Source organism: Mus pahari, chromosome 14, assembly GCF_900095145.1.
Source record: "Mus pahari chromosome 14, PAHARI_EIJ_v1.1, whole genome shotgun sequence".
Taxonomy (NCBI): domain Eukaryota; kingdom Metazoa; phylum Chordata; class Mammalia; order Rodentia; family Muridae; genus Mus; species Mus pahari.
Window position 1 is genome coordinate 87117394 of NC_034603.1, and position 18001 is coordinate 87135394.

The 18001-nt window shown below is 51.4% G+C and overlaps 1 protein-coding gene across 6 annotated transcripts in view; it reads left to right on the forward strand.

Annotated features, from left to right (window-relative positions):
- Positions 1-18001, forward strand: part of Baiap2 (BAI1 associated protein 2) — a 64235-nt gene that overhangs the window by 25901 nt on the left and 20333 nt on the right. For all 6 annotated transcript variants that reach the window (XM_021211613.2, XM_021211615.2, XM_029546686.1 and 3 more), the window contains exons 4-6: positions 11444-11505; positions 12070-12141; positions 12674-12811. In XM_021211613.2, the coding sequence (XP_021067272.1) occupies positions 11444-11505; positions 12070-12141; positions 12674-12811 (272 nt within the window). The remainder of the gene's footprint in view (positions 1-11443; positions 11506-12069; positions 12142-12673; positions 12812-18001) is intronic.

Here is an 18001-nt window from a genome sequence, read left to right on the forward strand (position 1 = left end):
GAAAGATGTCTGTGTAGCTGGTCCCCTAAAGAGCAGTTGCCACGGGGGTTAGATCATGTGCATTTTGGCATGTGCACAGGAGGGAAATGAGGTGGCCTCAAACCAGGGACCCCCTGAAATCACTTGGTTTTGAGACTTAGTTTAAAGTACTCCCAAAAACAAAATCAAAGAAATGAACCACAAAATGGTCCTAAAGGGGAAGGAGGAAGCAGCAGGTTTGGCTCATTCCTGTGATCCCAGCACTGGAAGAGCCCAGACAGTATGATTATATAGTCCTAGGCTACATGAGATTCTGTGTGAAAAAACTAGAAAAGGGCTGGAGAGATGGCTAAGCAGTTAGCCTGGAGTCAGCTTCTAGCGTCCGTATTCGCTCACAACCAGCTGTGGGCCTGGCTGGTACACATGTGCACATGTAGACAAAACACTTGTGTATATATATAATAAATCTAAAAACAAGTTTCAACTAACAGTAACAAGTCCTATCTTTTTAATAACTGAAATCTTTTTTTTTTTTTTTTTTGGTTTTTCGAGACAGGGTTTCTCTGTATAGCTCTGGCTGTCCTGGAACTCATTTTGTAGACCAGGCTGGCCTCGAACTCAGAAATCCGCCTGCCTCTGCCTCCCGAATGCTGGGGTTAAAGGCGTGCGCCACCACGCCCAGGAACTGAAATCTTTTAACAACTCTGTGGTCTTGTGTTACATCGTCCTTGGTATAAGTTTTATATTGGAAGCACTTGATCGCTGACCTGGGGTCTCATGAAAGTAGTGCATCACTGGAGAATGGGCTCAGTCATGACCTGGATAGACTGCAAGCTGAAGTTAGTATGTCATAGACAGTCCCACATCCACACAATGTCTAGGAATGCTAGACGTGTCTCTGAAGTGTCAGAGGACAGTGAATGCTGAAGAGATGAAAGGCAGTGGAGCCCAGTCATCAGACAGGTGCTGGTCTGTGGGACAGCAGCCCTCAGGAAGGTTCTGAGCTGCCCGTCGACCTTTCACCCCCCCCCAGTCCGTCTGTCTGCTGGAACTTTTGTCCAATCCCCAGGGTAGCTGGATCCCAGGATGGACTTAGGTGGTGCTCAGCTTGAGTTGTCAGTGTCTTCCAGGTCAGTAGTACTTTCTGCTCAGGACACTAGAGTTCTGAGGTCTTGGTGCTGCTGAGCATGTGAAAGTACTGGTGGCCTGAGCGCCTGTCCCTGTCAGGCTTCCTACCCCGTGAAGGAACTTCCTCATACCATTTCAAGCCTGGCCAGTGTCCAGTGTATTCCTGGATACCATGGAGTCCATCCTTGTTCCCAGGTGCTGGTGCTCGGGGCTCAGAGTTGATGCTGTACAAGCAACATTGCAAACCAGTCTTTGAGTTCTGCTTGTTCCCTGGGATCGGCTGGTTTTAAGGGGTAAATTTACCCAGAAAGAAGATAGTGGACTCTATGTGTCCACTGTGGGCAGGAGTTTGGCCTCTCATACAAAGGGTCAAGTTTGCTTTACCAAAGGAGCTTAGGCACCATGAATGGGAGTGGAGACATGATTACTTCCTTCTCTGGTCAGACCTGAATCTCCTTACAGACATCAGGTAGAAGAAAAATCTGACAGGACTGAGGACCAGCCAGTCTCACTGAGATGATCTCTAGTGGACAAGGGCAGGGAGGGGCCCTGAGAGCCTGTTCCCAATGCTGCCGGAGCTGTGCTAAGGTTCTGACTGCTCACCTATATGGGGAGGACATTAGGTCTTGTCCCAACATCTTTGTCTCTTTGCCACAGTGGGACCTGTGCAACAGCTGTCTCTGTACCATGACTCGAAGACATGTGGTCCACAACTGACTAAGGTGCCTGAAAACCCTCAGATGGGAGCAGTCCCCTGGAGGACACTGGTCCAGGAACCTGAGCAGGCAAAATGGAAATAGTGGTCAGTGACTCAGGACGATGGTGACATTGGATGCAAGCCTGAACTTGGCCCTCCCTCTCCCACTTTCCTCAAAATCCCTAGTATCCATGGTCCAACTGTTGTCACAACATGGACATTGAGGTGGCTTTTGGACTTGTTCTGTTTCAGAACAACATGACTATAAGCTCTGCTGTCTACTGCTATCACCATGGCAACGCAGCCATTGATTTTTTTTCTCTTGGTCACCCCTTGGCCGCATTCCACTCTGGCTTTCCCATAGGTGGGCGAAGAGCGTCTGAGGAGCCAGTGTGTGAAGAGTAGCTGAGAGAAGGCAGGATTGGTAACTGTCCGGTGGGGGGGGGGGAGGGAGGGTTTGACTGTCTCACCTCCTGTCCGCCCCTCTTGCCTCCCGGTGGTTTAAACAGCACGGTGCCCTGGCAGCCCCCTCAGCTGTCTGTCTTCACCTAATGAGAGCTCTATATTCGGGCCTTGTTCAAGCGTATGCTAATTAGCTCTCAGAGGTGCCTTTCCGCTCTAGAAGCCACCAGAATAATTGAGCATTATGGATATTTGCTTCAGAAGACTCTGGAAGGTAATGTGTGCTTCCAGCCAAGTTTGAGCAGCTGACCCCTTGGCATAGAGCCTGCTACTGCGGAGAGGATGGCAGCTCTGGCTCCTCCCAGAAGGACTGGGGTGCTCAGCAGTTGAGCACTGTTGTGCCTCAGTACCCAGCCTTAGCACAGGGCTCCTACGGTGCTCTAGGGACAAACTGACCTCTAGGAAGTTATAGCAGCTCAAATCACCCAGAGGATGCAGGTGTCTCCTCTCCTGACCCTGCAAAACTCTACCTGGGCTGCTGACTACAGAGAACCAGTCCCCTGTCTGCCACCCTCTAAGACTTTGCATATGGAGCATTTCAGCCACTCCCATGGTCTGAGGGAGGCCCGTCTCTCTTCCAGCAGAGAACACAGTGGCCAGCGTTACAGCTGTGCTTATTAATGTGTCCTTCTGGGATGGTCTTCAGATGCTGCTTAAGGTTGGGGCTTACATGGGGTCCTGTGGCCGCTGGATCCAGTTTCCTGAACCTCCAAGGACTGACTGGCACCTCTGGTGGTGGTGGTGGTGGTGGTGGTGGTGGTGGTGGTGGTGTGTGTGTGTTTTCCTTTCTTACTTTGGAGGGTCCAGGAGCAGAGTCCCTGATGGTATATACAGCAAACTTAGTTCTCCTGGATCCTTATTCCTGCCAGGTGGCTTCTCCACAGAATGCCCAGGGAGCCCATTGAGATCTAGGACACAGGACTATGCACTGACCTTTGGCTGCATGAGCATGACTTGGAGTCTGGCTGAGACGCTGGCAGGTTTGCCACCGCACCCATCCTGGCGCTTGGTGGAAGAGTCTCAGAGGGCAGCGCTCCCTCTGTCTCTGGGGGGCCACCGGGGACCTAACTCAGAGACCCTGGGGGCTCTTTTCTCTTACTCGTCCATGCTTCGCTCACCCTTGCTGCTCAGAAGGGGGGGCTGTCCGAGGGCCAGCCCTCAGCGGGGGTGCTGTGCCTGTGCTGATGGGGACAAGCAGCATTCAACCCTTGCTCAGCTGGGCCTTGCCAGCGTTGGGAGACCTAGTCCTAATAACTCTGGCAACCAGGCATTGCTTGGACACTTGCTGTCTGTCAGGGCCTGTAGCCCTTTCCTACGAACCCTGTAGTTGAGGTCTATTATGCAGGCTGCCCATTTCTGCATGGGGACAGTTTCATTCAGCAGGTAGGCAATGGACCACTATATGGGCTCTGGGGATTAAACTTAGGTCACTGTACTTAACTTCGCAGCAAGTGCTTTTACCCACAGAGCCATCTTACTGGTCGAATGTTCCCCCTTTCAAGCTCAGATCTATGAAAATGTCATTCCCTCTCCATGTCGGATCAGGGGCCCTTCACCTGGGGTTCACCTGGGGCCTGAAGGGCCTTGGGTGGAGTCTGGTCTTTCATGCCTCAGCATATCTGCAGGAGGCTGCTCAGTGCACTGAGCCCAGGCCAGGTCTACACTCTAGTTTTCTGCCACTTTCGGTCTCTCAGGTTCTTTCTTCCCTTAAACATCTTGTCATCTGCACATTATAAGAACACTATAGTTTCTGGGGAGGAAGGAGTAAGACTGGATGCTTTAATTATTTTATTACATTTTTATTTATATTTGTGCTTATGGTGGTGATGGGGTGGTGTCAGAGGACAACTTGCCAGATTTTTATCTCCTTGTACCATATGGTACAGAGTCAAACTCAGTTTGTCAGAGACACGGTTTCTCTGTGTAGCCCTGGTTGTCCTGGAACTCACTCTGTAGACCAGGCTGGCCTCCAATTCAGAAATCCTGTCTCTGCCTCCGAAGTGCTGGGATTAAAGGCGTGAGCCATCATTGCTCGATTAAAGGCAGATTTATTGAGGGTAGCTCTCTGTCAAGTTCACATGAGGGGGTGGGCATTGAAGTCATCATAGAAGGGGAGGGGAAGAGAGAGAGAAAGGGAGGGAGGGAGGGAGGGATTACATAGTGAAGGACCAGGAGGTGAGAGGAAGCCATGGTTTGAAAGTTCAGCATAGAGGGGTAGGATATGCTCTGTTACAGGTAGGGGCTGAGAATGCTGGGAGAACCTGGAGACCAGGTCCACTTTGGTATATTAAATATGTACCTCAGCTGCTTGTCGGGATCTGGAACCCAACTGCATTTGCAACTTTCCCATAGACTAGAGAGGGTGGGGTGGGAAGAGTGTATGCCCTGTCTTCCCTCAGACACAAAAAGAGCCAACAAAGCCATGGCATCCCACTTTTGATCTCCAGGCAACCTCCTACCACATTGACCCAACAGTTTCTGGCAGCCCCTGGGAGTGGCTGCAGAACCAGCCTGCCCAGGATTCACCCACAGTTGTAGTCAATGGCACGGTTGAGTCCCCACTGCTAGCACTCTGTGTCCCAGGAGACTTCCTGGTACTTGCCAAGTTCAAGTGGAAGGCGAGGTCTGCACCGAGGCTGGGTTTAAAACTGGGAGGAGCAGCAAGGTGGGTCCCACTGCTGCTGCCTGAGGCCTCTGCCATGGAGGCCACAGGCATCCCCAGAACCCATGCCCTGCCCCTTCTCCATGGCTGCACTTCCCTCCCATCCCCCCTGCTGTCCTGTTCCCAGCCTCCATGGCTTTTCTGAACATCCACACAGGCCCTCTCATATGTCATTGGGATGGTTGTAAGTACACGACTTTAGATGGAGACCCCAGAGATCTGCCGCTGCATGGGCTGCCTGCCCTCTCAGCTCTCTACTTTCCAGAAGTTCTTAAAACAGTAACAATTATGTGCATTTGCCATGCCATTACTGGGGCACTTGCCATGTGGGAGTATCTTGGAGGTTTGGAACACTGGCTGCTCTTCCAGGAGACCTTGTTTGGTTCTCAGCACCCACATGGCCACTCACAATCATCCACGACTCCGGCTCTAGTAGATTCAAGAGCCAGTTCTGGCCCCCACTGCACCAGCACACATGTGATGCACAGATACAGATACACTCATCCAACACACATACACAGAATGTTAAAAAGAGTGTACAGCAGGAAGGCCAATCGTGTTCAGGTTGTACTTAAGGCTGTCACGAACCCACAAACAGTTGTGCTGCATAGTTTTATGTGAACTCGACACACATGTAGTCATCTCAGAGGCGAGTACTCGATTGAGAAAATGCCCCCATAAGGTCATGCTGTCGGCAAGCCTGTGGAGCGCTTTTTAAATTAGGGATTGATGAGGGAGGGCCTAACCCGTTGTGGATGGTGCCAACCCTGGGCTGATGGTCCAGGGTTCTATAAAACATCAGACTGACGAAGCTATGAAGAATAAGTCAAAAAGTAACACTCCTCCACGGCCTCTGTATCAACTCCTGCCTCCAGGTTCCTGCCTGCTTTAGTTTCTGTCCTGACTTGATAATGAACTCAGGCTTAGACTTCCTTTGATGATATAGAAGTGTAAGCCAGAGTAACCCAAAACTGCTTTTGGACATGATGCCTCATCACAGCAATAGTAACACTGCAGAGGACAGAGGCTGGTGCCAGGGGGTGGGGATTAGAGTAACAGAAAGTATAGAATGAATAATATATATATATATATATGTTAGAATGACTTACAGGCTGTGGTCCACTTTGTCCAAAAATGACTGTGTACCAATGAAAGGTCCAAGAATCCAACAGTTGATCAGTCTACAAATCTGGATATACTGGATATATCAGCTCTCAGATATACATATCTCAGAGATAGTCTGCAGTGTGCACCAGAATAACCAAAGATGTCAGTGAAGAAATGGACTTGCCATGGAGAGGAAGCAGGCAAACAGCCTAGGTACACGGTCTCTCCACCCGCGGAGTGTTGTGTATGGAAAGGGAGTCTGCTGGGTGTGGTGGGTGTGGTGGTGCACACCTGTGGTCCCAGGACTCAGGAGGCAGAAGCAGGAAGCTCAGGAGTTCAAGGCTCTCTAAAGCTATGTAGTGAGTTTGACCCTGGGGCCAACCTGAAATAAGTGAGATCCTATCTCAGAGAAACAAAACAAAAACAAAAAGGAAGGAAGGGGGGAGCAGGACTCCAGCCTCTGCTGCAGCACAGATGGACATTGTAAATGTACCTCAGTCCCTGAATTTCCCCCCAAGAAGGGTTACATTTCCACGTAAACAGAGTTGCACACTAACCCTCCAAACGTGAAGCCAGGTTACTAATAGCACCAGAAATCTTTAAAACTGAGACGTTAGGGTGACATGCAATGTGACTCACTGGTGGCTGACCTTTCAGTGACTTGACTCATGTAAGTTGGTAGAAGTTGAGGAGGGCGTGGTCTCCTGCTGTGTGTGCCTGTGTTTTTATACTTTTGTCCCAAATGTCACATATTGTCCCTGGGACCCACGTGTACTTTGCGGGGGAGGGTCTCTTCCTTACTTCCCAGTATTAGTTCCCAAATATTCTGGGGCCTGGAACTCTCCTGTCCCCAGCCCCATCCTCACCCTCCTGAGTTAAGGCTTTTTCACTCTGATGGGCTAAGGCTGACTCACTGCCTTGGTGTGCCTGGGGCTTCTGCCCCTCCCTCTGGGATCTCTCATGTCAACTCCCTGGGATGGGCCACCTACTGCCAGTCACCCCTGTTGATACTCCACTCCCTGGAGAAGCTCATCAGGTGGCAGCTGTCTGTAAAGATTTACCCACCCTTGTTCACTGTTTGCTCTGGCACACTGGGCCTTCTTTCCCAATCTGATCCGGTTTTTCAAGTTTAGGGCCCACCTGGGCTGTGGCCTAAGAGCTCTAGGTCCCCAGGGGATGGGTGGATTGGGCCCTGGCTGAGGCTGGTTAAAAAGCCTCTTCCTGGGGCTAGAGAGACAGCTCAGTGGTTAAGAGTGCATGCTGTTGTTACAGAAGACCCAAGTTTGGTTCCTTCCTAGCACCCATGTCAGCAGCAAACAGCTGCCTGTAACTCTCCTCAGGGGGACCTGACGACCTCTTCTGGCCTCCAAGAGCACCTACACTCATGTGCACAAACACCATAAGTAAAAATAAAAACCTTAAACCGGTGGTGATGGCACACACCTTTAATCCCAGCACTTGGGAGGCCCAGGCAGGCGTATCTCCAAGTTCGAAGCCAGCCTCTACAAAGTGAGCTCCAGGACAGGCTGGGCTTTTACACAAAGAAACCGTGTCTCCATTAAAAAAAACAAAACAAAACAAAACATTTTTTTTTTTTTTAATAAAATGAAGTAAACCTTTTCTGTCAGCACAGTACACCTGGGAGGATCTTCCAAGAGGAGAAGCTGGGAGGTCATGGAGTCCACCATGAGGGCCCAGCCTCTCCTTCTCTGCACCTGCTGGCCAGTGAACAAAACTTCTTGTAGCTTCTGGCAAAAGTCAGTGCCCCTGGCCAGAGGTCTCCTCGTCTGCAGAGGGGGTGCTCAGGGTGGGTAGGTGTGCCAGTATTCTCCTGCATGCTGTGGCCATGGCACCGCAGGGGTTTAGTGCTGGCGGCTGTGCACGCCCAAGCTCCACTGCACGTGTCTTCCTGCAGCTGCTTGTAAAATGCAGTTTAAAACTTCACCATGTGGGCTGATCCTGCACAGCACCAGCTTGCAGCCAGCCCAGAACTCCACGTGCGTGCACTCACACACAGACACATACACACCCTGTTCTCTGCCTTTGCCTCAGTGTGCTCCCCTCCCCCTCCCCTGTGTATACCCATAAGGTCTGGGGACAGGCTACGCAGCTGGGGCTCTGAGCTAGCTACACACTGCTCTGTGTCTGAGGGTTGGCACAGCCCACGTGGAATGGTAGCCGCTGTCCTTGGGGTCTGACACCTATCACCAGAACAGAAACCTGTGAGGACTAGGCACGCCCTGGGCACCACTGCCGGACCATACCAGTTTCTACTCTTCTTGAGTTGGCATGTGCTGCTTTTGTGGGTAGGGGAATGTTTTCGGTTCAGTTTTGACATTAACTTGTAATTCTGGGCCTAGAGAATGTGGTCAGAGCACCAACCTATAGAGAGACTGCTAGCTAAGTGCATACTTTGTCTAGTCACTGCTGCCCCATCCCTCCTCTTGTAGGCCCTGTAGCCCTTCTGAGGAGTTGGTTTTATGGGTATTGTCCTCAGGCAGGATGAGTGGATATACTCCAGAGCTGAGAGAGTAGTGCAGTGCTGCCGAGGACTCCAGTGGGTTCCCCTGCCCAGGGCAGACTTTGGGCCCATTGTGGTCACCTGCTTTCCACTTGGGTAAAATTATAATCCGTTCCCAGGTGTGGGGGCTTCGAGAGCCAGAAGGTGGATCCAAGACCCTGTGAGCCATGGGAGTGTGGTCAAACAAAGCCCAGAGAGCCTCCTTGGGCACTCCCTTGTCACGGGGCAGTGGGTTTCCATCCTACAGAACTTACAGATGCAGAAAAGCACAGAGGATCCTGGGATCTGCCACTCATTCACATGGCTGTCCTTCTGACTTGCGTGCTAGTGGCTTCTGGTCTGAGTGTAGAAAACTCTGATCTGTGACTTTGGGTTTCCTGTGAGCCCTGTAAAGAGCATGAGTGACACTACCCTGACAGCTGAAAGTCAGCATGGCTGTGCATGTGTGTCAGTGGTGACCAGGGCCTTTCCTCATGGGGACAGTGCCTGTGCCTGTGGCCTTCCTCTTTACACTGGCCTCACCCACTCGTCTCTGCTTCTTAGTCTTTTTATTTTTATTTATGGTGTTTGTGCCCATGAGTGTAGGTGCTCTTGGAGGCCAGACTCCTTCACGTTAATTGCTGCCTCAGCCCCTTCAAGCACATTAGAGTCCAGATCTAGAATGTGCTACGAATGGGACTTCCATCCTTTTCAGAGGGACCTGGCCAACCAGAGGCTATTTGCCCTGTCTCTCTGTGTGTAGGTTGTCACTGACTTTGTGGTCACAGCTTCCTATTGGCCATATGACAGCCCTTTCATCTCTAGGAGTTCAGTTTCTGGGGGGACTATTTTACCCTTGTGTTACAGGGGTGTGGTGTTGGGCCTGTGGTCACAGATTCTTGGGCAGGGTGGTAGGCAGATAGCTGTGCTGAGGGTTAGCCCTGGCAGCCACAGGTACATGTTTCCAGGTAAGTTAGATGGTCTGTACAAAGCTCCAGGCAGCTGTTGAGTTCGCCCTTTGACCACAGAGGATGAACTGCAGGGAGGTGGTGGGCAAGCAGGGTGGGGCTGGCAGGGCAAGCCTGACCACCCTGCTGGCTTGGAGAGTTCTTTTCTGCTGACTGGGGCCGTTTGGCTGGCATAGCCTTGCAAGGGTCAGGGTCCCTGTGATCATTGCTATTAAGACAACAACTTTTGGGACTAAGAGCGTTCCAAAGAATCTGACCTCCATGGGTCCCAGGTGAACTCCCAGAGGGAAGCTGAGGCCCGAGAGGAAAGCTGTCAGAGGATTTCTCTTGGTGTCTAGCTGGTGATAGTGGGTGCCAGAAGGAGGGCTCCTCGGGAGCAAAGTCCTGCATCTGAAAGGACTCCGGGGGGCTGCTTAGCAGCACATACATACTCCAGCTTCCAGACACAGGCTCTCCTTCTCGTTTACATCCACAGTACTAGCCAGTGTCTGGGACTCCTCAAAAGGAGTTAACAGAGCTGCCAACCCAGTAAGTAGAGCGAGACTGCGGGGGTTTCTCCACATAGGAGGGAATGAGGGCGTTTACTCTACAGATGAGGCGGGCCTGCGGCAGAGAGGGCAGGCAGGCTTACTGTCTTAGGTGCCTCGTGTACCTGACCCATTACGTGCCCCCTGTGGCGACTAAGCATGAGACCCTGAACATAACTCGAGGTCTCAGGGCCCTGGAAGAAGAAGAGGAACTAGGGTCTCATGCTCAGTTGACAACAGGAGGGTACACTGTGAGTCACGAACACAGCAAGGCAGCTAACCACGACCCTTCAGCCTCATCTCTAGGCATGGAGTGGGAGGCAGGTGCTGGGATCTGATTTAGTCACTGCTGAACTGAAAACAGTGTGCTTGGCCCTGGGTCCTCAGGGCTCTTCCTTTGCCTCTCTCTCTGCTGTATACTTGTCAGAAGCAGGATGTGGGTGTGTGGCAGCTTAGTGATGACTTTGCAGACTGCTGGAGGCTCAGCTCAGCCCAACATTGGAAAACAGCGGACATTAGTCCAGCCTGGAGTGAGTGCCAGAGGCAAGTGGGAATGAGCTAGGTGATACCCAGGCCGAAAAAGCTGAGATGGCGTTGACTGCTGAGCTGCTGAGCCTATGTTGTCTTAGCGTCTCTTCACAGGTAGGCTAGGGCACAGCAGGGCCCCTGAAGTGCTCATGTGCTGAGAAATATGGTGCCAGAGCCACGCCCATGCCACGCCCATGACCAGTGCTCTGTGGCCACTGAAGCTGGTCCAAAGCAACAGTCCTCCTTCCTGCCAGCCATTCCAGGCTCACCAGCCCCGCTGATTCCAGAGTCACTGGAACACCACTGGGAAAAGGGCCCACTCTGCCAAAGCAAGTGGCTCTGAGACCACTTCATCCTCCAGAGGCTGGAGCCAGATGAGGAGCTGGGCCCAGAATGCCAGTCAGCTGTAACTTCTTTTCTTATGGAATCTGGCAGTGAGGCCTTGGGTCAGAGACAGTAGTTCCCTGTGTCCTATGCCAGGAGGTGTTTTTGCTCTGGTGTGGGGCTCAGGACATCATTGGCTAGCTGGTGTCTGAATGAGTGTGAGGTCTGTGTAGGTGCTTGTTCTCAGAGGTGTGCTGAGGTAAGAGCCCATCTGCACAGGTTTTTCTATCACATGTCTGTCACATGTCTATCACATGTCTATCCTAAGCAATGTCTGTCCTGAGCATATGCTTCACTCTGGACATTAGCGCTCCCACAGGACACCGGGCACTCTAACTTAGTCACAAATCAATCATCATTTTAGACTTTTCTGTTCCTCCTTCCCTTCCCATCTGGCTTTGTCTCCTCTGTCTAGAGTCACAGAATGTCTGTGGTGTCCAGTATTTAGCCCTGGTGTGGGCACAGTGATTGGAAATATCTAACCCACTTTCTTTCCTCCAGGGGACGTCCTCTTCCAGATGGCCGAAGTCCACCGGCAGATCCAGAACCAGCTGGAAGAGATGGTGAGTTTGGCCTGTGGAACCTCATCCTTGGGTTCAAGGAGCAGACATAGGTGAGCAGGGAATCAGGTGTCAGTTGAAGAAGACTGGCTGTGTGCTGCGGCTGTGTGTCCATTTGGGACTTCCATGGCCATGCAGGTCACACCAGCCACGGTGATCCCCTGGGAAGATGACTTATGATCTCCGGCCCTGTAAAAAGAAAGGGAGCCAGGGTCTAATGCTCAGTTGACCACAGGGACCTGCGATGCGTTAGTGAGAGGTGGCTCCATAGAAGAATCCCCTGTGCCTTAGTGATAGCCCTAGCCAGGTCCCAATTCTGATGGGTGGCAAAGTCAGATATTCACCTGGATTCTGGCCCAGCTCCTTTAGCCCTTGCCTGAATGATCCAGCAAAGGGAGGGTGGTGGGAAGTAGGATGTCAAGACTCTGACAGACTTGATTATTTAACACTTTTGTCCAGTCCTCACCCTTAGGAGCCTCCTGGTACCAATGTCCAGGCTGGCTCTGCTCCCGTCTCTTGTACCATGCCTTAGAGCTGCCTAACCGTCTGTTTCCTCCCTGTGTCCAGCTGAAGTCTTTTCACAATGAGCTGCTCACGCAGCTGGAGCAGAAAGTAGAGCTGGACTCCAGGTATCTAAGTGTAAGTACACCCTGTGCCATACCTGCTGGGCCACCATTGACAAGCCTGCCCCTGCCTCTGCCTGGAGATCTGTCTCATAGGCCTGAAGGATTATTTTTCCCTCTAGGCTTCCATGCTAGTGGCCTAGAGAAGAACCCATTGCATCTGATGTTCCATGTGCAGCTCCCTGCCTCTCAGCCACTTGTCATATAGCTGATGACTTGGCTTTTTCTGTAAAACCCACATGAGTCCCCTGTTCATGCCTTACTATCCTTGCCTGTTAGCCAAAGCTACTGTAGTATTCGCCACATGAGTTTATGGCTTTGTGCCTACTGTTAGGGGCAAGGAATGAAGCCAGGCCGCTTCCCAGGTCTAATTTTGGTCTTAGAGATTGGGGATCTGTCAGGAAGACGAGGAGGTCTGCAGCTGTGACCCCCTGCCTCAGTCTGGCCAGCTGGAGCCTGCTGTGGCTGGGGAGTGGGGAGGACTGGGGAGGGCTCATGGGCTGCCTGTGATGCTCATGGGCCCCCGTGGTTGTATCCTGGGTCTCCAGGCTGCGCTGAAGAAATACCAAACAGAACAGAGGAGCAAAGGGGACGCCCTGGACAAGTGTCAGGCTGAGCTGAAGAAGCTCCGAAAGAAGAGCCAAGGGAGTAAGAACCCTCAGAAGTACTCAGACAAGGAGCTGCAGGTAGGTCTGCTCCTGACTGCACACAGGAGCTTCAAGTCTAACTGTGACCGCATGCCCTCTCTCAGTAAGGAAAGGCCTCCCCGTCTACCTGTGTGCTTACCGTGTGTCTGTCAAAGGAGGGGGGAGCTTCCAGGTGTGGCATGGCAGAGCAGGGCTGGATTTCTGGAATGAGTCCCCATGTCCTTGAGTAGAGGGCTGGTTAGCTCACTCAGCAAAGATGCTGGAATGGTGTTTGGCTACTGACAAGAGGCTCAGACTAAGTCCTCCCTGTCCCTCTGGATTCCTGCCCAGAGCCAGACCCCAGACTGGCTCTATTCCGATCAGCCTGTGATTGCCTACCCCAGGCTGGCCAGTCACAGTCAACTATGGCAGATGGCTCGGGAGGCTTCTGAGCACTACAGCGCTGCATGCTGATCGAGTTAGGATATTGTGGCCAGACTGACGCTTATATCAGAACCATGGGCAGTGTCCTTATGCTGAGTAGGCCTAGAAACCCCTCACCTACTCTTGTAGCCCTAGGGACACAGATAAAAAGGGATCTTACAGGCTGCCCAGTGTTTGTGGAGGAGACACCAGAAAATTTAGCCACAGGGCCTGGAGAGGACAAAGTGTGGCTCCAGGGTCTGTATCTTCTCTGTAACATCGTCTGTGCCTGTGGTGCCCTAGCTTCCCACGGGGACTCAGGAGAGTGGGAAGGGCCGAGGAGGAGAACACCAAGTTGTACTCCTTTGATCGTAACTAAGCCAGTCAGCAGCTTCATGATGGCCTAGAAGAGTCCTTTCTAAGCACATGCAGGCTTGATAGGGGATGTCATAGGCCTGCAGGGGATCCTGCCGTGAACCCAGTTGCCCTGTAGGAGAGAACGGGCCTGGACAGCATGTTAAGTTATTGCAATAGCAGGAGACCCTACCACCCTGGCCACTGCTGTCTTATACGTACAACTTCTGCTAAGGGGCAACAGTGTGTCTTCCCCACCTCAAACATATTTTTCTGAGTCTAGGGTCTTTGTTTGATCATATCTATGCATGTTTGTGTATGTGGAGGTACATATATGTGCAGGCACACACACGTGTCATTTCTCCTTAGGCTTTTTGACCTTCTTTCTGAGAGTGTGGCTGACTTGGAGCTTTGCCAAGTAGGTTAGGCTGACTGGCCAGTGAGCCTCAGGAAGCCTGTCTTTGCCTCCTCAGGAGCTGGGATTACCAGTGCAGACCACCACACTCAGGGGCTTTATGTTGTTATTATTTTGTTTTGTTTATAAAGATTTATTTATTTTATATATATATGCTTGCACTGTCGCTGTCTTCAGACACATCCCAGGGGGGCATCGGATTCCATTACAGATGGTTGTGAGCCACCATGTGGCCGCTGGGAATTAAACTCAGGACCTCTGGAAGAGCAGTCAGTGCTCTTAGTCGCTGAGCCATCTCTCCAGCCCCTTGTTTTTGTTTTTTAAATATGGGTTCTGGGGCAGGGACTCAGGTCTTCATACTTTCAAGGCAAACCCTTCAACAACAAAGCTATCTCCCAGCCTCCTTTAGTCCTTTGTAACAGCCAACTGTATGGCTGCCTGCAAGGACAGACACGCACAGGCCGAGTCTGTCACAGAGGGCTGCTCTGAACCATCTTGAGCTGTTCTTGAATAGGTTCCTCAGATGAGCTGCAGGATTGAGGCACAGGTGCATACCAGACAGTGTCCAGCTGTTGCTGCCTTTTGTGGTTTTGCTCTCAGAAGACCTGGGCAGCAGATATGGGCCATGCAGGAGGGATTTCCATGCGCCAGTACACAACCTAGAGGAAACCTTCTGGGCCCCAGTTTAGTGCCCAATGGTAGGAGCTGGCTCATCTAGTTTCCCTCTAGTAAGAGCCTTATTTGCTCATTACACTACAGAACACACTGAAACACAGTGGGCTTCCGTATGGCTGTAGAACTGTACAACCATCACACAAGCAGTCTGCAACAGTTTACCGACCAAGAAGAATCTCGTATACAGCCGTGTTCACCCCCATCTGCTCCGACTCCCCACCCCTGTCACCTACTCTCCCTTCCTAGGAACACCTACCTGCTTTCTGTCTCTATAGATCTTCATGTTCTAGACATCAGCTGTGGCTGAGTCACACCGTGGGATTTGAGTATGGCTTCTTGCACTGGGCATGCTCTTAAGGTCTGTCCATGTTGAGCGTGAGTTTGTCACTCTGTTTCACACCTGTGGAAGGTGACTCCTGTTGCCTGTGAGGATATTGTAGGCACTGAGCACAGAATGTTTGGCAGTAGAGTCATCCTGATGGTATGACAGTATCTCACATAGTAAAACATGAGAAACCCCAAACCCAGATGCCCACCTCAGGCTTCCATGACTGAGTATGTCACTTAGCTCACTTAGCTCTGACAGGATGAGAGTGCTTATGCCCTCCCAATATGTGTCCTTATAGTTCAGAGCAGATGCTACCGCACTGGGGAAGGATAGTGACACTGTTGCCAGTGTTGCCTGGCCAACCTCAGTTGACTGAAACAGTGGGAAAGCATGGCCCTGGGCTCCGGGCGATCAGACAGTGGTGGCCTCAGAGTCGGTGCTATGTGGAGAGCCCAGGGCAAGTGGCTGGAGAGGGCACAAGCAAGTGCCATGGCTGTGATCGTGCCCCGGGTGTGCGTGCCTCCTGGCTTTCTCTCTCCCAGAGCATGGTTGCATATCTCTGCCAGACCCTTCTCTGCCCCAGCCCCAACCCCAGGGCTCTTACTTAGCTCTTTGCCTTTATTATGGCCACAGATGGCACTAAGATGGCCATCCTCTCCTGTGTATAGCCTCCAGGTCCTCTCTGAACCTCGTTTTCCCTCTTCGTGAGACTGAGCCATCTGTCCTGGCTTTTCCCTCTGAGCATAGACAAGGAGGACCCCACTTCTGGCATACGTGTGCCACTGTTCTTGGAGCCCCTTTCTGCCTCTCCAGACCTCTTCATTGTCTCTGTGGGAAACAGCATTTGAGCCTTAGCAAGCAACATGTTTCACGTCTGTGTTGTGTGTTTCTCTAGGGGAGCCCTCACCCCACCTCCCACCTCCCGTCCTTCCTTTATTCTTCTGGTCTTGAACACCGTGAGGCAGGTTCCTTAGTGGGAACCTACTCAGTTGTGTCAGTTTGGATTTACAAAATTGTTGCTGTTGTTGACAAGCTGTGTCTGTGTGGTGGGGAGTATTAGAGATTGACCTAGGGTCTTATGTATGGTAAATAAGTTCCTTACCTCTGAGCATATCTATCTGTCCATGCATCTATATCGATAGATAGATGTTATTCTGTTTTTTTGGTTTTTGGGTTTTTTGTTTTGTTTTGTTTTGTTTTTTAGTTTTTGTTTTTTGGGTTTTTTTTTTGAGACAGGGTTTCTCTGTGTAGCCCTGGCTGTCCTGGAACTCACTCTATAGACCAGGCTGGCCTCGAACTCAGAAATCTGCCTGCCTCCGCCTCCTGAGTGCTGGGATTAAAGGCGTGTGCCACCATGCCTGGCTTGTTGTTGTTATTTTTGCTGCTGTTGCTGCTGCTGCTGCTGCTGCTGCTGCTGCTGTTTAAATATGACTTTCCTAAGTTGCACAGGCTGACCTTAAATCACTCTGCAACCCAGGCCAGTCTTGAACTTGTGTTCTTCCTCCATACAGCTGTGTGTAGGCCGGCAATACCACCAGCCCCAGACTGTTTCTTGACAGTAGCAAGAGAACACCAGAGTGGTATTTCTTTTTTTTTTTTTTTTTTTGTGATTTTTCGAGACAGGGTTCCTCTGTATAGCCCTGGCTGTCCTGGAACTCACTTTGTAGACCAGGCTGGCCTCCAACTCAGAAATCCACCTGCCTCTGCCTCCCGAGTGCTGGGATTAAAGGCGTGCGCCACCATGCCCGGCCAGAGTGGTATTTCTAATGCCCAAGCATAGGCAATGATATTCTTGGAGTCTCTCACCTTACACCTTTGAGGGTTTACGAACTCGTCCAGGGATTCCATGTAGTTTATGCATAGACTGTGGCTGCTGGCAGCTGAGCAGGGACCTGAGGCCCTTCAGCATGGCAGCATCCTCCCCTTCAAGGGGAGCTGAACTGAACCCACTCTTCCCTCTGCAAGGCCTGGACCCTCCACAGTGGCCCAATTCCTGATCAGGCCCCACCACTCCAGGCTAGCCTCAACATGGTTTATTGTGGATCTAAAGACTCTGGCAAGGTGTTGGTTACTAAGAAAGAGCCTTTGCCTTCTATGGTTCCCTACTTCTTAACTCCTCCCAGGCTAGCCTGCAGAGGTGACTTCAGTAGCCGAGAAGATAGTAGAGCTTGTCTTTGCTGGCTCTTGGAATGTTCTGTCCACTAGGCCTCTGGATAACTGGCAGCGTTAGCAGAGGTGCCCACAGTCTGTTATTTGGATAACTCTGGATAACTGGCAGCATTCGCAGAGGTGCCCACAGTCTGTTATTTGGGTGAGGGTGGGACTCTGCTCTTTTAGAGCTCCTGGAACTACTTTATGGTTAACCAGGAAGTTGGGAACTGTTAGAAATGGGAATTGACCCCATACCCTGGGGTAGCAAGAATGTGTTTGATTTTTGTTTGGTTGGTTGGTTGGTTTGGTTTGGCCTTTGGGTGTTTGTTTGTTTTTGAGACAGGGTTTCTCTGTGTAGCCCTGACTGTCCTGGAACTCGCTCTGTAAACTAGGCTGTCCCTCTGTCTCACAGAGATTCACCTGCCTTTGCCTCCCAAGTGCTGGGATCAAAGGTGTGGGGCACCACCACTGGTCAGCCTGAGTGTGGAGAATTCTTTCCTGCTTCCTTGAGGTTCCCTTCTGTGCATCTGAGGTTTCTCCACTCTGTGCCCCCTCTGGCTTGGCTGGAACCAAGCAGGGTCAGACCATGGTGAACCATGGTTCAGAAAGTCAGATGTAGGGTAGAATGGACATCGCTGTGGAGGACATCCTGTGACAGGCACAGAGGCCCCACTTGGGATCTGTGGGCCTTTCCAAAGCCTGGAGCCTAACAACAGCTGCCACTGGAGGAAGAGGTGAGTGTATTTGGCTAACTCAATCCCAGCAGCCCTGGTTTAGTCATGTATGCACATTGCTGCCCTTAGGTTGTGCTTATTGAACATGGTTCCCTTCCTCACATGACCCTGAGAAGTGAACAGTATGTCTCAAGACCTGGTCCCACTGGTCTGTTGGTAATAGGGCCACA